The sequence below is a fragment of the Phocoena sinus genome, chromosome 1 (assembly GCF_008692025.1).
Source record: "Phocoena sinus isolate mPhoSin1 chromosome 1, mPhoSin1.pri, whole genome shotgun sequence".
In the NCBI taxonomy this organism is placed as follows: domain Eukaryota; kingdom Metazoa; phylum Chordata; class Mammalia; order Artiodactyla; family Phocoenidae; genus Phocoena; species Phocoena sinus.
In genome coordinates, this window is record NC_045763.1 from 21,723,437 (window position 1) to 21,742,943 (window position 19,507).

The 19,507-nt window shown below is 54.2% G+C and overlaps 1 protein-coding gene across 6 annotated transcripts; it reads right to left on the minus strand.

Moving 5' to 3' along the window:
• Positions 1-17,486, minus strand: FGR (FGR proto-oncogene, Src family tyrosine kinase). 6 transcript variants are annotated; one of them, XM_032632824.1, is made up of 13 exons: positions 17,312-17,486; positions 10,251-10,313; positions 9,072-9,301; positions 8,497-8,599; positions 7,580-7,678; positions 4,427-4,530; positions 4,033-4,182; positions 3,167-3,322; positions 2,891-3,070; positions 2,236-2,312; positions 1,845-1,998; positions 938-1,069; positions 1-829 (listed from the first exon to the last, which is right to left on the minus strand). In XM_032632824.1, exons 3-13 carry the CDS (start codon positions 9,286-9,288, stop codon positions 621-623), a joined length of 1,581 nt encoding a protein of 526 aa, XP_032488715.1. In that variant the 5' UTR covers positions 9,289-9,301; positions 10,251-10,313; positions 17,312-17,486; the 3' UTR covers positions 1-620. The 6 variants fall into 6 exon arrangements, with proteins under 6 accessions (XP_032488715.1, XP_032488733.1, XP_032488724.1 ...); XM_032632842.1 differs by lacking the exon at positions 17,312-17,486 and adding an exon at positions 14,188-14,210; XM_032632833.1 differs by having other exon boundaries at positions 18-829; positions 9,072-9,298.
• Between the last annotated feature and the right edge of the window lie 2,021 nt (positions 17,487-19,507).

The window sequence follows — 19,507 nt, forward strand, 5'->3', positions numbered from 1 at the left end:
TTTTCACGGCTCAAGGATTCATATTGTCACTTTTCTTATTTACAAAATCAGTAAACACACACATGATTCAGAGAGGGGATGAGCCCTCAGCAACACTCTCCTTCACCCTGGGCTTGGACCTCAGTCCTGGACTACAGAATCCACCCAGCAGGAAAGGGATCCGGCAAAGTCTTTCCCTCTCTTTGTAACTTACAGACATGAGAGAATTGAGTAGGAGGTGAATTCTGGGGGCCAGGACCAGGGTGGGATGACAGGGTAGGAAAGCAGGGACAGGAGATAAGTGAGGGAAAGGATATACAGTTTTATAAATAACTAGACAAGATCTGAGCATTTCTTTTGTGGGGGGAGTGCAGACAGGAAGACTAGAGGCATGCAGGGGCAGAAGTGGGAAGGAGAGAAATAGAGCTTGGGGCCAGAGTTGGTGAGGGGTTATCTCTGAGCCTTGATTTGCCTCATCTTTAAAATGAATGGGTTGCCCTAGATGATGCCAAAAGCAACTTGCTTGCTCTGACATGCTAGGACTCTATAGGGTTCTAGGCCTGCGGGGCTTTGGGACCAGAGCCCTGGCAATTGGAAGGGCTGGTGAGCACCCCCAGAGAGGTGGTTGATGCCCAAACAGGCTATGTCTTATCCCCAGGCTGGTACTGGGGTTCTGTGGAGGTGAAGTAGTCCTCCAGGAAGGACTGCAGGTACTCGAAGGTAGGCCTCTCCTCCGGGTCCAGACGCCAGGTCTGTTCCATGACCTCGTACAGGGATGCTGGGCAGCCTGTGGGGCACGGCATGTGGTAGCCATGCTCCACCTGTTCCAGCACTTCCCGTTTATTCATGCCTGGAGGGTGGGGATCCGTCAGTCAGGGGGCTTAGCCCCTCCTGAAGAGGCAACCAGGAAGAAGCCCTTCCCATGACCACCCTTCCACCTCCCCACCTCCCAGCAAACCTGGGTAGGGGACTCGGCCCTTGGTGATGAGTTCAGTGAGCAGGATCCCAAAGGACCACACATCTGACTTGATGGTGAATCTGCCAAAGAGGGCAGCCTCTGGGGCTGTCCACTTGATGGGGAACTTGGTCCCTGGGGAGATTGGGGGAGAAGGGAGAGTTAGTGCAGAAATCCCTGGGAACAGCTGGATTAAGAGAATGGCATCTTTAGGACTGGAGACCCTAAGCACAGAGGTCTCTGGGCATAACAGAAAAGACCTGGTATCTAGCCAGCACTTGTTACTGTGTCTAGTATAGTACCGGGCACTTTACAAACATTGTAATAATTCTCATCATAATGATAGCTAACACTTGTATAACCTTTACCACGTGCCAGGCACCATTTTAAGCGATTTACGTGCATTAATTCAATTAACTTTCATGAAAACCCTGTGAGTTTTATTACTATTTTTTTTACTATTACTATTATTATCCCCATTGTGCAGAAGAGGAAAAGGTGGCACTGAGTAGTTAATAACTTGCCCAAATCACACAGCTTGTAAGTGTCTAGGATTCATACCCAGGCATTCTGGCTACAGCATTTTCCCTATTACACTCTACGGTCTTTCACTTGAGATTTATAGCAGTGCCTTGCACATAGTAGGTGCTTGATAAATATCTGTTGACTTACTGTTGTCTGAATATTTTCACTGAGAATTTTATTGTGAGAAAAGACAGCTCCCAGAGGGGTTAGGTGACTTGCCCAAGTCCACATGGTTGGTAAGTGGAGGAGCTGGGTTTGAACCCAGAGTTGCCTCTTACACTACATCAGAGTGGGAATGTCCCGGATGGTCTGCGGGAAGGTGGGGCCCCATGGCAGCCCCTTGGTGCACTGGGGAGCTCTTGGAAGGTGGGGTGAGGCAGGGCACCTTGATGGGGGTTGTATTCATCATCCTCGATGAGACGGGCCAGCCCAAAGTCAGCAATCTTGCACAGCAGCCGCTCCCCCACAAGGATGTTGGCTGCCCTCAGGTCTCGGTGGATGTAGTTCATGCGCTCCATGTAGGCCATGCCCTCAGCTACCTGGGGGCGAAGGTATAGAGAGATGGGAACACCATGGCTTGTGTGAGGGATCATTTGAAAAACCCACTTTCCAGACTGGGGCTCAAAGAGAGGGGCAGTGCCCTGCCTCAGGTCGCACGGATGATCCAGGGGGCTGGGGCTGCACTTCCAGGGGTAGGCTAGGCGTTTGAGGACACAGGGATTTGTGGAAAATAATAGGAGGGGCTCTGAGAGTTAAAGGCTGTTGTCCCAGTTTACCTGGGCTGCCATGTCCACCAGTTGGGGCAGCCTCAAATCCCAGCCCTCCCGGTCCTTGAGGAACTCCAGCAAGCTACCTGGGGAGGAGAACTCAAAAAATCAGCATCAAGACACTACTCCCAGCTCCAGGCTTGCCTTCTCTTGCTTGGCCTCGCCCCTCTCCATGACTCCTCTCACATAGTTTGACCCCATCCCTTGCTCCCAGGCCTCTCACCCTAGATCCGCCTCCCCTCAGGATTCTGCCAGGTGCCTCAACCCTTCACAGATCTCGCCCAGGCCCTACTCTCACAGACACCCTGATTCTGCCCACGTCTCATTTCTTCTCTTCCTCCATCTTCCCTAGACAAACCCCCCTAAGACTCTGCCCCAGATCCTTTCTCATCACGGATCCCGCCTTCACTCGCCCAAGCTCCACCCACCAGCTGACCACCCACGAGGCTCCGCCCCCAGGCCGGGCCCGCCCCGTCTAACTTGGCCCCGCCCCCACTCCCAGCGCTCCTGTGTTTTCACTCATTCCGGCCCCTCACTCGGACCCTGCCCATTGTTCCTCACCCCATCCCAAGTCGCCACCCAAGTTCCTCCCCCAGAGACACGCACCTTAACTTCGCCCCAAATCCCGCCCTTCCAGACTCCGCCTCATGACCCCGCCCCTCACCGTGGCACAGGAATTCTGTCACGATGTAGATGGGCTCCTCCGACACGACTGCGTACAGCTGCACCAGCTTGTCATGGCGCAGCAGCTTCATGATCTGCGCCTCCTCCAGGAAGGCCTTCGGGGACATGGTGCCCGGCTTCAGCGTCTTCACCGCCACCTTCGTGCTGCCGTTCCACATGCCTGTCGGGCGGAAAGGCTTGTCAGGACCGGCTCGCCGCCGTCCCAAGCCCTCGCCCCTGCCTCGGGCCCCGGCCCCCGCTCCCAGGACCTCCGTACCCAGCCACACATCCCCGAAGCAGCCGGTACCCAGCCGCCGCTCGAGCGCGATGGAGCTGCGGCTGATCTCCCAGGCGTCCTTGGCCAGGCCCAGCGTCTGCGGCTTCACGGTGGTGCAGGCCGCCGTGAGCAGGTGGCACAGCCCATCGTTCACCTCTGGGCAGTGGGGGATTGGGAGGTTGGAGGTCAAAGGCAGACCAGAATGGCCCACACATTCCTCACCCCACTCCAGCCCCCAAGATCAGTTATAAGGAACTAGGACAGAGCTGCAGTCACAGGCCAGGGCAGAAGGCAACCTGGTCCACTGAGTAGGTGAACATGTTGGTGCCCAGGGAAGGAGGTGGCACCAGAGGGAGAGATGATCCCTGCAAGGATTGGGGGCCTTCGCATAAGAGGTGGCCTCCATCTGGGCCTTCGCATAAGAGGTGGCCTCCAGCTGGGCCTTCCCATAAGAGATGGCCTCCAGCTGGGCCTGACAGGTAGAAATGGATTTGGGAATTCCAGACAAATGTGTGGACATGAAGCCCTCACCCTTCCACGGACCTATCCTTGGCCTAACCAACCAAAGCAGAAACCAGGCATGGATGCTAACCTTCCCCTCAACACCACAGCCCATCCTCCAAGCCAGGCCCACTCGGTCTCCTACCCAGCTCAGACACTAGAGGGCGTCGTTTGGCCATGGACAGCTTCATGCCTCAGTTTCCTCTGGAAACCTACAGAGCAGGATCTTGGGCTGGGAGCCCGGATATTTGGGTTCTAGTTCTGGTCCAGCCACCACTGCTTTGGGAGCCCCTTCTCTGGGCCTCAGTCTCAGCGGACTGGTTCAGGAATCTGAAGCACACGCCAGCCTTGAGGGCTGCCCTCACCAAGGTAGTGCTGCACCAGCTCCTGTACCGAGTCGAACTGAGCCCTCGTGGTGATGTAGTAGCCACCTGTGTCCAGCTTGCGGATCTTGTAATGCTTCACGTGATCGCCTCTGGCCTGGTCCCAATCCCGGATGGACAGGGAGTAGGCGCCTGTGGGCAAGGGTCACCTTTGGGCCAGCTTTCCTCGTCATCCCCAGTCTGGGAGCCCAGAGAGGCCCAAAGGGCTGGGGACTCTGAGGTTGGATGGCCACATCCCCTGAACCCAGTCCCAGTTTTACCTCTGCCCCTCCAACCCTGTCCCAGTCGTGGCCCTGTCCCAAGCCCCACCCCACTGCTCCTAGCCTCCCCCAAATGGCTAGGCTTCCCTGTTGTATGGTCAGTGGCACAGCCCCACCTTTGGTGGTCTCGCTCTCTCGAATGAGAAAGGCCCCCCGGGGGTTCCCTGGGGAGAGCAGCTGCCTCTCTGAGTCCTTCCTCCCGATCTTTCCAAAGTACCACCTGTTGGGAGGGCAGGCAAGAGTCAGATACACCCAGTTCAACCCCCAACTCAGCCTCCTGGGAAAAGTCACCTCAGTAGCCAAGATTCAGCCTGATTCGGAGGATCACAGAGAAGGCGAATGCAGAATACCTGGTACACAGAAGGTGCCCAATAAAGGTTAGACTTCTCTCCACTCTCTGGGTTTCTCTTGAATTTAAATTGCTAGAACCCTGGTCATCAGTGACCTCATCAGGGTCCATCTCACTACCGCTCCTTCCATAGGCTCATTTACAGATGAGGAACTTGAGGCACAGAGAGGGGAACCGACCTGCCCACAGGGCTGGCTGATGAGCTCCACCTGAAATCCTTTGCCACCCACCCTACTTCTTTTTCCACCATCACAGGCAGTCGCTCAGATTCCTCTCCCTGCACACATCTCAAACCCTTTCCTCATTTGTCGTCCAGAATGACACCCCTTCCTGCTTCTCTTCCCCTCCTTTTTTTCCCCCTCGGCTGCACCTCGTGGCTTGTGGGATCTTAATTCCCTGACCAGAGATTGAACCCGGGCCACGACAGCGAAAGCGCCGAGCCCCAACCACTGGACTGACAGGGAACTCCCTCTTCCCTCTTTTTGACGGCTGCTGCCCAGCCCTGACTGCTGCTTTTCCTCCACTCTCTTAAATCTGGATGCTGTTCTAAGTCTCTACTTCAACCTCAGACCTCAAGCATCCCTGCTGTCTCTTGGATATTCTTTCTGGGACTGAACTGTAGCCTGAAACCAACTGTGAGAGTACACTGGGAGAGTCGAGGTGACCGTAGGTGTCATAGAAGACTCAGATGTCGTTTGATCACTAAATTGGCCTGTGACCATCTTGGGCTGAATTAAAAGGAGCATAATTTTCAAATCAAGGGAGGTGGCAGTCTCAGTGAACTCTGGGACTGTCAATCCATACCTGGGTACTACGCACAGTTTGGGGAAGAGGGGAAGGCATTGGCGAATAGCGTGTCCAGGAGGGCAGGCAGGGTGGGAAAGGAGAAACTGTTGAAGAACTACGCAGACAGAACACATTCCCAAGTTTTATCAATGCTCTGCCCCCACTCACACCCATGACATTAGCTACTTCCTTAATAATTGACATAAGCATAACAGCACTTATTTTGTGTCAGGCTCTGCTGTCATACATATATGTATTCATTTAATTCTTATAACAACACTGTGAAGTAGGTACTATTATTAACCCCCGTTAGACAGACGAGAAAATTGAAATGCCTAGTGGTAAAGCAACTTACCCACAGCCACTCGACTCTTAAGCTGTCTGCTCTAGGGCACGCGCTCTTGACCACGACACTGTTCTTAACCATGACACTGCATGGAGTGCCCCTCTGAACTTCACAACACTGCCCCAAACCTCTCGTCTTCTGCCTCATCACCTCTCCTCTCCTCCATGCCTCCTGCCACCCTCTCCAGATGAAGGCCTCATCCCATTTGAGCTCAGGACCCCGTTCACTCCCATCTGCTCAAGGACACCTCTCCCCCACCGACCAGCCCCCATCTGCAGCCTCTCCATCCCACCACCAGCCTCTACATATGCCCACATTTCTTCCTTCCCCAAAGGAAACCGTTCTAAGCTCCATCCTGCCATCAACATTCTGCTATATCTCTCACCTTCCTTCACTTGAAAAAGCACTTCACACTTGGGTCTCTACTTCCTCACCTCCCACTCCCTCCCAGGCTCTGCTGTCTGGCCTCCACCCCCACTTCACATGGAGAGATCTCTCACCAAGGTCACCCCCACTGCCAAATCCAGTGGCAGCCTCTGACACTCCCTCTCTTGTTTCCTGAAACCTCCCCTCCACCCTCTTGGCTGTTCTGACTTAGCCTGGCCTGGTTTTCCAACAGCTCTTTCCAAAGTTGGGTCCTAGGGCCAATCTCTTTCTCACTCTTCTCCCTCTTCCTTCACTCCCCTGTGCAGCTCTATTTATCATCTCCACTCTGAAGAGTCCTGCCACCCCAGCCCAGGTGTGCCCTCTGCAGGAGCCACAGCAAACGAACTAAGGAGGCTTAGTTCCAATGAGAATAAGATGCCCCTTCCTCTGGGCTAATTCAGGGGCATGGCTTGGCATGGGCTGGGCACCTCGCATACAAAGCACAACCTAATCTAATTGCTGGCCGTCTCTTCCATGTGGGTGTTCCTCTCCACGAATTCAACCTAACAAGCTCGCTCATGTATCTGTACCTGCTCCTGTGTTCCCCACTTTAGCAAATGGCACCCACTCAGTTCCTCAAGAAGGTTTTGGGTCACCCTGGATTCCTCCCACTCCCCATAGCCCAATGGCAAATCAGTCACCAAGTCCTGGTGACTCCCATTCTGCCGTCTCTCCAATCTTTACTTTTCCCATATATGTATGTATACGTGAGGCTAGATAAAGAGTTTTTATGAGCCTCAGTTTCCTCATCTGTAAAATGGGACAATAATAACATCCATAGTGTTACTGTGAGAATTAAATGAATCTAGATAGGTAAAGTATCTGCCATAGAATCTCAATTACATCAAGATACTCCATAAATGATACTTGCCTGATTCCTAATAGAATTAATTCTAAGTACTGCCCCCTTCCATCTGTTTAGCACTTTACAATTTTTTTTTAAAGTTCATACACTGCTGTTATCTCCGTGAGGCTATATATATATAATGCTTAGCAAATGTAGCCAGACTATCTGGGTTCAAATACCAGCTCCACCTACTTACTAGCCATGTGAACTGGGCAGGATATTTAATTTCTCTGTACCTCAGTTTCCTCATTTGTAAAATAGGATTCTATTAGTTTCTAACTTTGTTAATGCACAGGGAGCACTTTGAATAGTGTCCAGAACATAGTACATGCTAGATAATACTTACTTACTCTTAGTGCCATCATTATTATCTTTTTATCCTCACAAAGATCTTACAGAATTACAGGTAAGGAGACAGGCTCAGAGTGGAGCTGTGACTTGCCCAAGAGGTGGCCTTGAGTCTGGACTCCAGGGTCCTGTCTGTAAGGCTGGGCCTCCCCCCAACCCCTACTTACTCTTCAGCCTGGATGGAGTCCACAGGGGCCACGTAGTTGCTGGGAATGTAGCCAGTTTGTCCAGAGCTGAGGGACCGAGCCTCCCACCAGTCACCCTCGCTGAAGGCACAGAACAGGCGGCGGCGTTGGCAACCCAGCCCCTGGGGCACCATGGGGCCAGGCAGGGTCACACCGAGGATCAGGTGGACACTGGCCCTGCCAACCCCTCACCTTGGGTACACACCCTCCCCAAGGCTTTCGTCTGTTCTGCCCCCAGCCACTGCAGCTGCCCCGGGAGCTTCTCCCTGCTGAAGGAATATGTTTGGGGACATCTGGGCCTCCTGGCTTTCTTTTCTGGCACTTCAGCTGGGCTGGGGTTTGGGCGGGCAGTGGACAGCTAACTAGGTCACTTCTCCATTAAAAACCCCTCCAATGGCTATATTTCCTTCTTGATAAAATCCAGACTCCTAAAGATGGCTTAAAAAGCCCTGCAGAATCTGCTCCCACCCACCTCTCCAGGATCTGCTCTCTCTGTTCTGCACTTCATACTTTATGGCCCACCTATACCGAACCACTTGGTGGTTTCCAGAAGTCATCATTTAGTTTCGTTCTCTCTAGTTTCATTCTCTCTCGCTCTCTCTTCCTTTTTTCTCACCCCTTCTTTCAATGTCTGTTCATTTTTCTAGTCTCAGCTTAGAAATCACTTCCAGAAAGCCTGCCCTGATCACTACTACCCTGGAGACCATGGCTGGTGTTCTTTCTGTGCCCATAGCTCCTCAGGCTTCCCCTACATAGTAGCAACCACCCCGGCTTGTGGTTGTCAAGTATCCCTCCCCAACTAGGCTAGAGCTTTCTGAGGACAAGGACCAGGTAGGATTCCTCTCTGGGTCCTGCTCCCAGTCTAGGCCGTGTCCTGAGCTGGTGGCCTGATCACTTACATGTTGTTCAGGATGTGGAACTTCTCGCCCTTGGCGAAGGTGAGGTCATCCTCTGTTCGGGCCTCATAGTCATAAAGGGCGATGAACAGGGTCACCCCAGTCCCTGCAGAGTCAGGGCTACTCATCAGGGGGCACCACAGGGGCTGCACCCCCAGAGTCCTGTTCCATAGCCAGGTACTATGCCTCCCCACTGCTGCAGTGCACTGGATCGCAAAGGTCTTTGGAATCCAGTGGATTTCTGCTTTGGACATGGATTCAGGACACACACCTTCAAGCCCATCCCTCCCCGCTTGGGGGCTCCCTGGGGAGTCGCTTCTGCTCTCTCCCACCAAGCAGACTTCCCACCGGCATCTGTCATCAGAGTCCTTCTCTCAGACTGGGAACAGAACTATGTCTCCCCCTCAGACTGGGGTTTCTGAGGGTAGGGCTGTACATACTCCCTCAGACTGTGCGCTAAAAGCAGGGCCGTGTCTCCCAAATCATAATGGAGGCTCCTAAGGGCAAGTCCAAGTGTCTCCGTCCCCTAGGTCCTGCCAGGGTCCGGTCAGTGCCTGACTCCAGCCCATTGGACTCACCTGAGATGGCCCTGACGGTGCCCCCATTGAGGAAGGCGGGGCTGGCGGGCTGAGGGGAGAAGTTGTAGTTGGGGATATGGGCGAAGGAGGACGCAGGCCAGCCCTGAGTAGGGGCAGGGCCACAGCAGTCTGCAGCCCCGTAGCCCCTGAAGTCCTCTTCCAGGCCACCATCCTCCTTGGGCCCCGGCTCCAACTTCTTGCAGGACACACAGCCCATTCCACGTGCCCTGCTACAGAACGGGGGCATGCTTCACTTGGGGCCCCTGCCAGATATGCCACCCTAGGCACACATGCACGCACGCTTGCACACACACACTCACGCAGGCATGCAGCTTCCTCTCTCAGGCCTGGAGTAGGGGGTGTCCTCCCTAGTGAGGGATAAAGGTGGGGCAGGGCCACCGTCGCGTCTTAGTGTGTGTGGAGAGAGTATGCGTCTCCTCCACGGGGCTGGTGTTCTGCTTCACGACGTTGCTGTGTCCGTTTACATACTTTTGCCTCCTAGTGCTTCCATGTGTTGGGTTTCCGTGACTCCGTCAGAGTGCTTGTGTGTGTATCTCTGAGTATTTGTGAGTTTGCTGGTGTGTGTGTGTGTGTGTATGTGTGTGTATGAGTGTGTGTGTTTATGGCATGTGATGACTCTGTGTGTTCATGTCTGTATGAGTATTACGTATGCGTGTGTTTCTGTGCGAGCGTGCATGTGTGTGCCTGTGTGTGTGTGTGTGTGACTGTGCATGCAGGTGTGTGTGTGTGAGTGGGTCCCTCTGTATCTGTGTGTCACGTCTGTGTGCATAGCCCTGAGTGGGAGTATTTGTGCCTGTCTGCGTGTGTGTATCTGTGTGTGTAGGTCTGTGTAAGTAGGTGTGCATGTCTCTGTGGGTTATGTGTGTGTCTCTGTGTGTGTGTGCATGTCTATGTATCAATGTGTGTTCGTGTGTAAGTGTGTGTGAGGGCTGTGTGCCTGCACCTGGAGCTTCCCTGCAGAGGGGGATCAAGGCCATTTCCTGTCGTGGGTCCAGCCTCTGGCCTTTCAAGCTGCCTCATTCCGGCTCCCCCATCTGTTACCTAGCAACAGGGTCCTTGTAGGAGGAGGGGGCTGTGAGGAATTGTGGGGCCCAGAAAGGCCACCCCTACCCCATTTCCTGACCCTGAGAGCCCTCAGTCCCCATTCCTCCCACTCACCCCTCAGGCCCCTACTCCTGGGTCAGTGGGGCTGCGGCATGGTCCTTGGGAGGGGCCAGAGACCTGAAGGCGAGACAGAGGACACGGAAGGTGAAGTCTCTGCCAGTGTTCCTGCAGCCAGATGCCGGCGCCTGTCCTCTCCGGGAAGCCAGGGGGCCCGGGCTCGGCCCTAGCGTGCCTTCTGCCTTCATTTTCCTTCCCACAGCCCCGGCTCACTTATACATCCACTCCCAGACAGGACACGCCACCACACCAGCCCTCTCGCACTCATATCCACCTGACACACCAACACATAGAGTAGCACCCATGGTAGCACACGGTCACACACCAGTACCCACAGCGCACACTTGCATGAGTGTTCTCCCCAGCACTGCCACACACCAACACAACTGACTCTCACACGAGCCCAGGCTCTGATGCATGGTAGCACACACAGGCACACACACGCCACAGGCTGCCTCTCAGGCTAACAGACTCATACACTCACACACTCGTATCTTTGGGTTAGACTCATGTCTCTAATAGGATTTCTGTCAAGCCCTGCTCAGTTCACTACAGGCCTCTGGTCACTGTCTCCTAAAAACAAGCCCAGCCTCCGGGCGCTGCCTCTGTTCCCACCCTGGGCTGGGTAAACCCCGGCAACCCCAGGACTATATCTGGTAGCTGAGTGTAGGTGGACACCTACCTCCAGAGCTTGTTCTTATCCCCACATCAGGGGAAGGCCCAGGTCAGAAGCCAGAGCCACCAGGGTCCCTTGGGGAACCCCTAAGTGAGCCAAGCCTTTGTGTCCTCTGAGCGACACGGCAGGCAGGTCATTGAGCAAGGGCTCTCCACGCCCCTCCAGAAACTCTGCCACTGCAACACTCAGAGAGGAACTGCTGGGGAGAGGGCTCGGTTTCCTCAGATATGAGATATGAGAGGGTTCACCAACCCAGTGAACCCTGATTTCTCCCAGAGGGGCCCAAGGATCCTTGGGACAGGTGCCCGGTCTTGCTTTTCTCAACTCCCAAGTCCAGTTCCCTTTATGGATAGCCTCCCCCCTCTTCTCTATGGGTCCTGCCCCTCCTACCCAGCACTACTCACCTCTTCCAGGAAGCCTTCCTGGATCCACTGGATCCAGCTGCTTAGCTGATGGCTCTGTCACATCAGTGCCCTGACTCCCACTCTAGACCCACCAGCCTGTCTCATGCTCCACCGTAAACATTCTCCCGTGTGTGTGTGTGTGGGGTGACACCCATGTGGTGAGCTGTGAAGCAGGCTGTGGTTTGAGCCCCAAAATAGGCCCTGTTCACCAAGCCATTGCCGAGATCTTCACCTCAGGACCCCTCCCCTGGGGTGAAGCCACTGTCTGAAGGGCTACAGGGCTGGTTAGACTCAGGGAGAGAATAGACGTGGAGGTGGGGGGCATCTAGAGCTAAGGGAGGGGATTTCAGGCACTGAGGAAACAGATGGGGGTAAGATGAAAACAAAGGTTATAGGGTGAGAATGGAGGTCTTCTCACAGGAAGACACATTGCACATCTCAAACAACACAGAGCCCTACACGCAGGTCCACACGGCCCTCCCGACACCTTCTCAGACGCACACACGTCACCTCAGCTACACGCAGCGCCTCACACAGAGACTCTGAGCTCCTCTGTACAGATTCACAGATGCAGACATCTGTGAATACACACACACCTTCAGCCCTCACCCATCTACACACACACGCACACACACACATGCACACACACACAGCCTCTCCCAAAGAATAGCATATGGAGGATTTATAGCACTTCCTCTGTGCCAGCCACTGCATTCAACGCTTTATATATATATTACCTCATTTTATTCTCACGACAACTCTACGAGGTAAGTATTATAATTATTGATAAGGCAACTGAGGCACAGAGAGGTTTAGAAACTTGCCCAAGGTCACACAGATGATGTATCCTGGCGTTTGGTTCCAGGATCTGAACCACTTCTCTCCATTGCCTGGTCACAGACACAGATGATGACAGCCATTCCTGCAAGCATGCACAGGTGCACAGAGCCCCCAGAGGGAAACCCAGAGATATATGTAGCTCCCCCATCCCTGAGTCACAGACCCACACAGAGCTCCCCTCTGTAAGAGATACAAACTTATACAACCTCTTGGGTCCCCACTTAGATACAATGTGGCCACTTCCAACAATGCACAGGTACCTGTTACCACAATGTTTTCAAATCAGCCTAAGGGGAGCCCAGAATTCTGCATGCCTGGAGTGGAACGTGGGTTCAGAAACTGTCAGCTTCCGAGAAGGAGGCGGAAGGCTCTATGGGCTTAGGGAGAGCCCTGGCAAGGCAGCGGGGGCAGGGGTGAGGGTATCCTGGTATACTGACTTAAAAGAAAAGGGGGGGAAAAGGCCCTGATTTGTAGCAGTTGCTGATTTCCATGGTGTAAATATTCCCACCATGGCTGACTTCAAGTTACTGAAGTGACTTCCTGAACGCTGGGCTGGAAAGAGATTCGCAGAATCAGCTCCCAAGAGCCAGTACCAGCTAGCTAGCTCCAGCATATCACTGCCAGAAAGAAACAAAGAGAAGAGACAAACGGAAATGAGAGGTAGAGAGACAGAGAGGGACAGAGACGGAGAAAGAGAGAGGCAGAGACAGAGAACTAAAGAGCTAAAGATAGGAAAAAGAGAAAGGGAGCAGGTAGGGTCCTCTCTGCTTGGCATCTGCATGAAAATAGCCCCCCAGGACTCTGTCCTCACCTAGCTCTGATCTCAACTACCAGCCACCAATTCCTAGGAGGGTAATTTGACTTCCTAAAAGTCTGGGGTGGGGGGGCAATGACTATTAGTTTTAAAATGCTAATTTATTAAACACCTACTCAGTGCCTGACATTGTGCCAAGCAATTCCCATGATTGATCTCATTTAGTGACCCTATGAGGTAGGTTTTATTTTTACCCCTATTTTACAGATAAAGAAGCTGAGTCACAAATGTGTTAAATAACTTCCCTAAGATTAACTACATAGCAAGTAAGGGGAAGCTAAAATGCAACCCCAATCTATTTGGCTCCAAAGCCCGTCATAAGCGATGTTGTATTTTGAAGTCCTTGTGAAAGCAATAACGTATGTACCTTAATGAGCACCTACAGTGTGCCAGGCCCTGTGCTACATGCCCTGAATTCTCATTACAGCCCAGCGAGGGGAAGTGACCTGCCCAGGGTCTCTCAGGCAATCACTGATTTTCATAGCTCTTAGAATCTGAATCCAGGTCTCTCTTTTCTCAGCGCTGATCTAGGCTGCCTGCTAACACCAGAAAGGCACTAGCTCAGAGAACGGCTACAAGTGTTCTGGTCACTGCAGGGAGTTGAGTCTGTTAATAAACATGCCTCTTGAACATCTGGTTGACAGGAGTTGGTTTCCAAAGTCTGATCTGGATCAAAATCAGGTTGTGGATGTCATAGCTGAGGTCCATTCCTGGACCATGTTGTTCCCACCTTCAGCATCTCCCTCTGTGTGGTCCTACCCAGCTCTGGGGCCTTGGGTGAATAATGTGAGCTCTCTGAGCCTCAGTTTTTGCATCTGTACCTTCTGTGCAGTTATTGGGAAGGCTCTTGCCCAGTGTGGCTGAGTGAGGCTGAGAACCATATGCTAGAATGACCCCAGGGACCATTTATCAGTCTACCTCCCTCTTGTGTGTAGGGGGGAAGTCACTTGCTGGAGGTCAAACAGCCAGACAGGGGATTCAAAGCCAGGATTATTAATTTGGGTCCAGAGTTCTGTTCCCGGCTATGCTCTCCAAAGCCTGAGCAGGAGGTCATGCTGTCCCTGACTGGTGAATATCATATTTCCTACCCAGCTCCTGGCCAACTGATCACACCACCCCTGCCATACGGCAGCTGGCCACCCAGCAGGGAACCTGCCTCCCTCCCACCCCTACTCCTGGACATAGGAGCCCCAGGCTCACCCATCTTTCTTGAGGTCCATACTTGCCAATGCCACATCAGGGCTTTGATGTAGACCCAGGACGTCCTGTGGGATCTGAAGACAGATTTCGCCTCAAATTCTACCCTGCCTGACAAGTAACTTGAGACATTGGGCAAGTCAGTTCACTTCTCTCTGAGCTGCAGTTCCTTCGCCTAGAAAATAGGAATCTAAATCTCTACCTCATGGGGTTGCTTCTGCGTATCAACTGTAGTCAAGCCCCTGAAAGCACAGGGCACTCAGTAGTTGCTCAGTGAACTTTCACTTCTGTTCCCTTCCCTTGAGGAAGCCCCCTCCGAGGCTGAAGGAGGAGGAGTGGCAAGGCTGAGAAGAAAGAGAAGTGCTCTGGGTGCGGCGGGAGGGCTGAGCTGACCCAGCTGCCTGGGGGATTTCACCATAAGGGAACTGGGACTGAACAGCAGCAGGAAACCACCATCCAGCAAGAGTTCCGGCTCCTCCTCAGGGCTCTGGGCTGGCGAGGAGCAGGCCCAAGTCTCAGCCCCGCCACACCCCGTCCCTCGCCAAGGCCTGACACCCCTGATGAATGCTTCCACCCCTCACTGGGACCCTCCACCCCTCACTGGCTCTAGTGCCCTTACTGAGCCCCCCATCTCCCTCACTGAGGCCCTCGCCTCTCATAGGACCTCCAACCATCTCGCACCATTCCTGCTTGAGGCCTTACCACCCCCAGCCCTGAACACCCAGGGGCTAAGAGGCCATACCAGAGTCTGACTCTGCCACCCCGGTAGGGCCAGGTACCTACATCGGGGAGAGGGGCCACACTCACTTTCCCCTCCACATGGCCCTGAGGGCGTCAGCTGAATTTTCTCCATTTCTTGTGGGTAAAGGTGGTTTCTCATCTGTTGCTGAAAACCTACCCATTAGCCTCTAAAATAGGAGTCCTGAGGGAATGGAGATTCTTGGGGGATGGGAGCCATGGGTGGTCCAGGGGGAGCTGAGGGAACAGGAGCCTAGATTCCACTGTGTGGCCAGACTTCCCCGGGGTCCCATGGTAGCCCAGCCTGGTCTGCTCTGTGCAGGAAGGGCCCTGGCTCCTCCTTCCCCAGTTCTGGGGTCTCCCTACCCATCCTCCCAAAAGTCTGGCCACTTCCTTTGCCACGTCAGCCCCAGGTGGCTGCAGAGAACACCCAAACACCCACACATATGCTCACATGACCATGCTCATTCACTCAAAGCCCAAAGCACACCCACAGACACTCTCCACCCTCACTCACCACTTCACACCCACTGGGGAGCAGGTGCCAGCCATGAAGCCCAGGAACCCCATACCTTCTTCCATCACGCCCCTCCTCACCCGCTCCCCCCTCCAGAGGGCTACGTGGGATTAGGTAGGGTTCGGGGGGAACGCCGGCCTCATCTCTGGCTACTTCCTTCACCACATCAGGGACGGGATGCCCTGGACTCTGGGTCCCTACTGCTAGCCTGTCAGTCCTTCACTCCCAAACCTCCATCTTCCCATCTTAGAAGTGGGAACAGAGCCCTGCTCTCCCACCACCACACACAGATGGAAGGATGCCAAAGGACTCAGGGATCACTGGTTTCAATAAAATGAAGTTTCCATAAAACTCATATTGAACTTTGTATTATTTGGAATTGAGAACGGCGAAACTTGCTGACAAACCAGTGCTTATACCATGAACATAAACACAAAAAATAGCAAAAAAAGGGGGGGGGGCAGGGGTGTGGGGGACATATCTCAAACCTGCTGACTTTCCCAGTATGGGGCCTCAACAGACCCACAAACATTTATTTCACTAGAAGTCAGCTGTGTGCTGGTTCCTGGAGGCCCTGTCAGGCTTTTTGGTCCCGCTCCATGCTTTTGGGAAAGTGAAGGCGTGATAAGTCTTAACCCCTCCAGCACACTAGGCAAAAACTGCTTTTTGCACCTGGTTCTCATGACTGGGGATATGGTGGGGGATGGGAGCTGGGTAGGGGCAGAGATAATGTCCTACGTAATTCAAATGAGGAAAATGAGGCCCAGAGAAGCCCCATAACTTGCCTAAAGTCACACAGCAATCAAGGTCCCAGTCTGGCTAAGTCCCTGAGAATGCAGATTCCCCACCTCAGGATCCCTGAACACTGAGCATCATTGCCTTACTCCTCCGTCCCGCAGGCCGCCCCCGACTGAGGACCCAAAATGGGGGGGGAGGGGAGGGGACCAAAGGGGGCACCGCGGGCGTTGAGTCCTGCTGCAGCCAAGCGCTGGGCTCGGTCTCTCCGCCCTCTTGTTGCCATGGAGACAGCCCCTCCCTGCAATCGCGGTCAAAGGCAGGATTTCCGTCGGGGCGGCCAGCAATTCCCGGATCCCGAGAGGAACGTGGACCGAGACCGCCACCGCGGGCCAGGAGGGGGCACCCAGAGAGGCCCATCCCTGCCGAGGGCGGGGACTTCCCCAGGAAACGGGAACCCACGCCTCCAGCAAGTTGAAGGAGTCCCCTAGCCAACCGGGACCCGCCCACCTGTGCTGGGCGGGAGAGTCTAGGGGGCTGCAGCGTGGCAGCCTCCCCTCCCTTCCCAGCTACAGACTTCGCCCCCAACTTCTGCCGATTCCGGATAGGGGGACTTTCTGGACCACCGGAATCGCGCCCCACGTTCTGCGTCCTCCAGAAATGGTTCTCCTTGGCCCCTTTCTGGCAAACTCCCTCACCTGATTCTCCCAGGCCCCCCAACTAGCAGTTCCTCTCTTCCAGACCCCTCAGCTTCTCCCCAAATTCTCGCTTTCAAGGTTCCCAGGCCCTTGTGGGGGTCCCCTCAGTTTCCCTCCCCCGACTCAGCCCCTTTCCCAAATTCTATCTCTACAGGTTCCCTCCGTTTTCCCCACCAGACCATTTTTGGGCGTCCTTTTAGTTTACTTTCCCCATATTCCCTCATCCCCCTCCCCAAATTTTACCAGTTTCACTCTCCAGGTCTCCTCAGTTTTCCTTTTCAGGCTCTTTTCAGAGCGGGGTCGCTTTGGCCTTCAACTCCCTCAGCAATCCTCCCCAAGTTCACGTCCCCCCACTCCCCAGCAACCCGGACCCTGGGGCCTAGGGCGGGCTGGGGGCGGGGCACCGCCTGCCCCTCCAGCCCCACCTGACTGCACCTACCTGGTCCCAGGGGACACCGCTTCTGACCGACCCCGGGGCTAGCCAGCCGGGGCTCCCAGCAGCCACAAGTACCGACGGGGGTGGGGGCGAGAAAACTGGGGTGCTGCCCGCCTCTGACCGCCGCCCCCTCTGGGCAGAGAGGAGGAAGCAGCCTCGGACTTCTCTTATTGCAGCCGCAGCGGCGCGGTGGCGGTGGCGATGGGGAGAACTTGCAGTCACGCCCCAGCCCCAAGCCAGCTGCCCGCAGCGGGGAGGGGCCCTCAAATCCCAGGCCCTCCCGCCCCCATTTCCCACCTTCCCCCGGGTTACCGCGGCTCGGCTTTCCCAGGCCTCCCCCTGCACCCTGGCTCCTGTCCCCAGACCTGAACCCCCAGCACAACCTTCCCAAGACCCCCTCCAAAGGGGCAGGTTCCTAACACCCAGAAGCACCTGCTCTTTTAAAATCATGGCATTTGAGGTTAAGAGGGGCTTTTCTCTATCACTGCCCCACCCCCCTTCTGCAGCTGAGAAAACTGAGGACAAGATGCGGACAGACCTTAACCCAAATTCTCACAGTCAGTTGACCTCAGACTGCTGTCACCAGTCACCATACCTTGCCATCCTTGGGGACTGAGCGCCGTGGAGGCAGGGATCTAGGACAGTGGGGAGCAGCAGAAGACCCTTCTCTTAGGAAACTGCTTTTCAGAGGATCAGTCACTGGGCTACACTGAGGAAGCAGGGAGGTGTCAAGCCTCCCCTGACACCCAAGTTTTAGAAAAACTGAGTAGCATCTTCTATCACAGTTCCAGCCTTTCCAAGGTCAGGGAGGACCCTGACCTCCCCTCAACCTGGGGTTCAATCCCCCCCCCCCACCACCACTATTACTTCTTCAGCCTTCAGCCAGGACCAGAAGAATCCCTCCTGTCTGCGGAGGAAGAGATGTGTGTGGGAGGGCTGTTTGGTGGAGAAGTATGTGTGTTGGGATATAGTGGGGAGGCAGGGAGCGTGTGTAAGAACAGGTGTGTGTGTGTGTGTGTGTGAGTGTGTGATTGGAGGCAATGAACGTGATGACTGCAATTTTGGAATCAACAACTGGGACACATTATGCAGGCACATGTGCAGGGATGCGTCTGAATGCCTGTGTGTGTCTGTGCACACGCATGGGCTCACGTGTGTCTCAATATGCTTGCGGGGTGGCAGAGAACAGTGGGGTGCAGGTAAGAATGGCTTTCTCTTAGGATAATGGGAGGAAGGATGGGGGGAGGAAGACACAGGGGAGGAGGTGGAGGTGCAGGGACTTGGGAAGGGTGGCGTCACCCTGGCTGGACATCATCACCTCCACCATCAGGCACTCCCTGGCTGCCTATTGTCCCACCTGTTCAGTTAACAAACAAACATTTATCATTGCCTGTCGGGTGTCAGGCTTCGGGAGCACAGACATGAAAGAGACTGGTCCCATCCCTGGGGATCCCCCAATCTATCAGGCTCTGTCATCCTTCAAGGGCTGGCTTCTTATCCCCAGCTGAGCACTCAGCATCATTTTCCTGGGGTGTGCGGTGTGGGATATGTTTTCCTCAAGGCCAAGGACTAGACCTGGCTCTTGGCCATGCCCCTGGAGCCCAGGCAGGGTCTGGCACAGAGAGGCAGGTTCTCTGGGTACAGGAGTGCATGGATCAATCAAGGAGCAAAGGAATTAATAGGTAAACAAATGAAAGCCCGATGAAGAAATAAACGACTGAATGTAAGAATTAACGAATGAATGAAAATATTCAAGAATCAATGAATAAGCAAATGAACAGAACAGAACTGCTTCTGCTTTTTTTTTGCGGTACGCGGGCCTCTCACTGCTGTGGCCTCTCCCGTTGCGGAGCACAGGCTCCGGACGCTCAGACTCAGCGGCCACGAACCCATGAGCGGGGCACGAACCCATGTCCCCTGCATCGACAGGCGGACTCTCAACCACTGCGCCACCAGGGAAGCCCTGCTTCTGCTTTTAAGATACGAGTCAGACCACATAAGTTCCTTGCTTAAAACTCTCTCACGGCTTACCTCCCATTTTGCTTGGAATAACAAAAATACAATTCAATAATAGGGAAGAATAATAAAATCCAAATGCCTTGCCATGACCTCCCAAGCCTTGCGTACCTGGCCCGTGCCCACCTCTTCAGGTCCATTTGGGCCATCCTCCTTTTCAGCCGCACTGAAATCCTTTTCGGT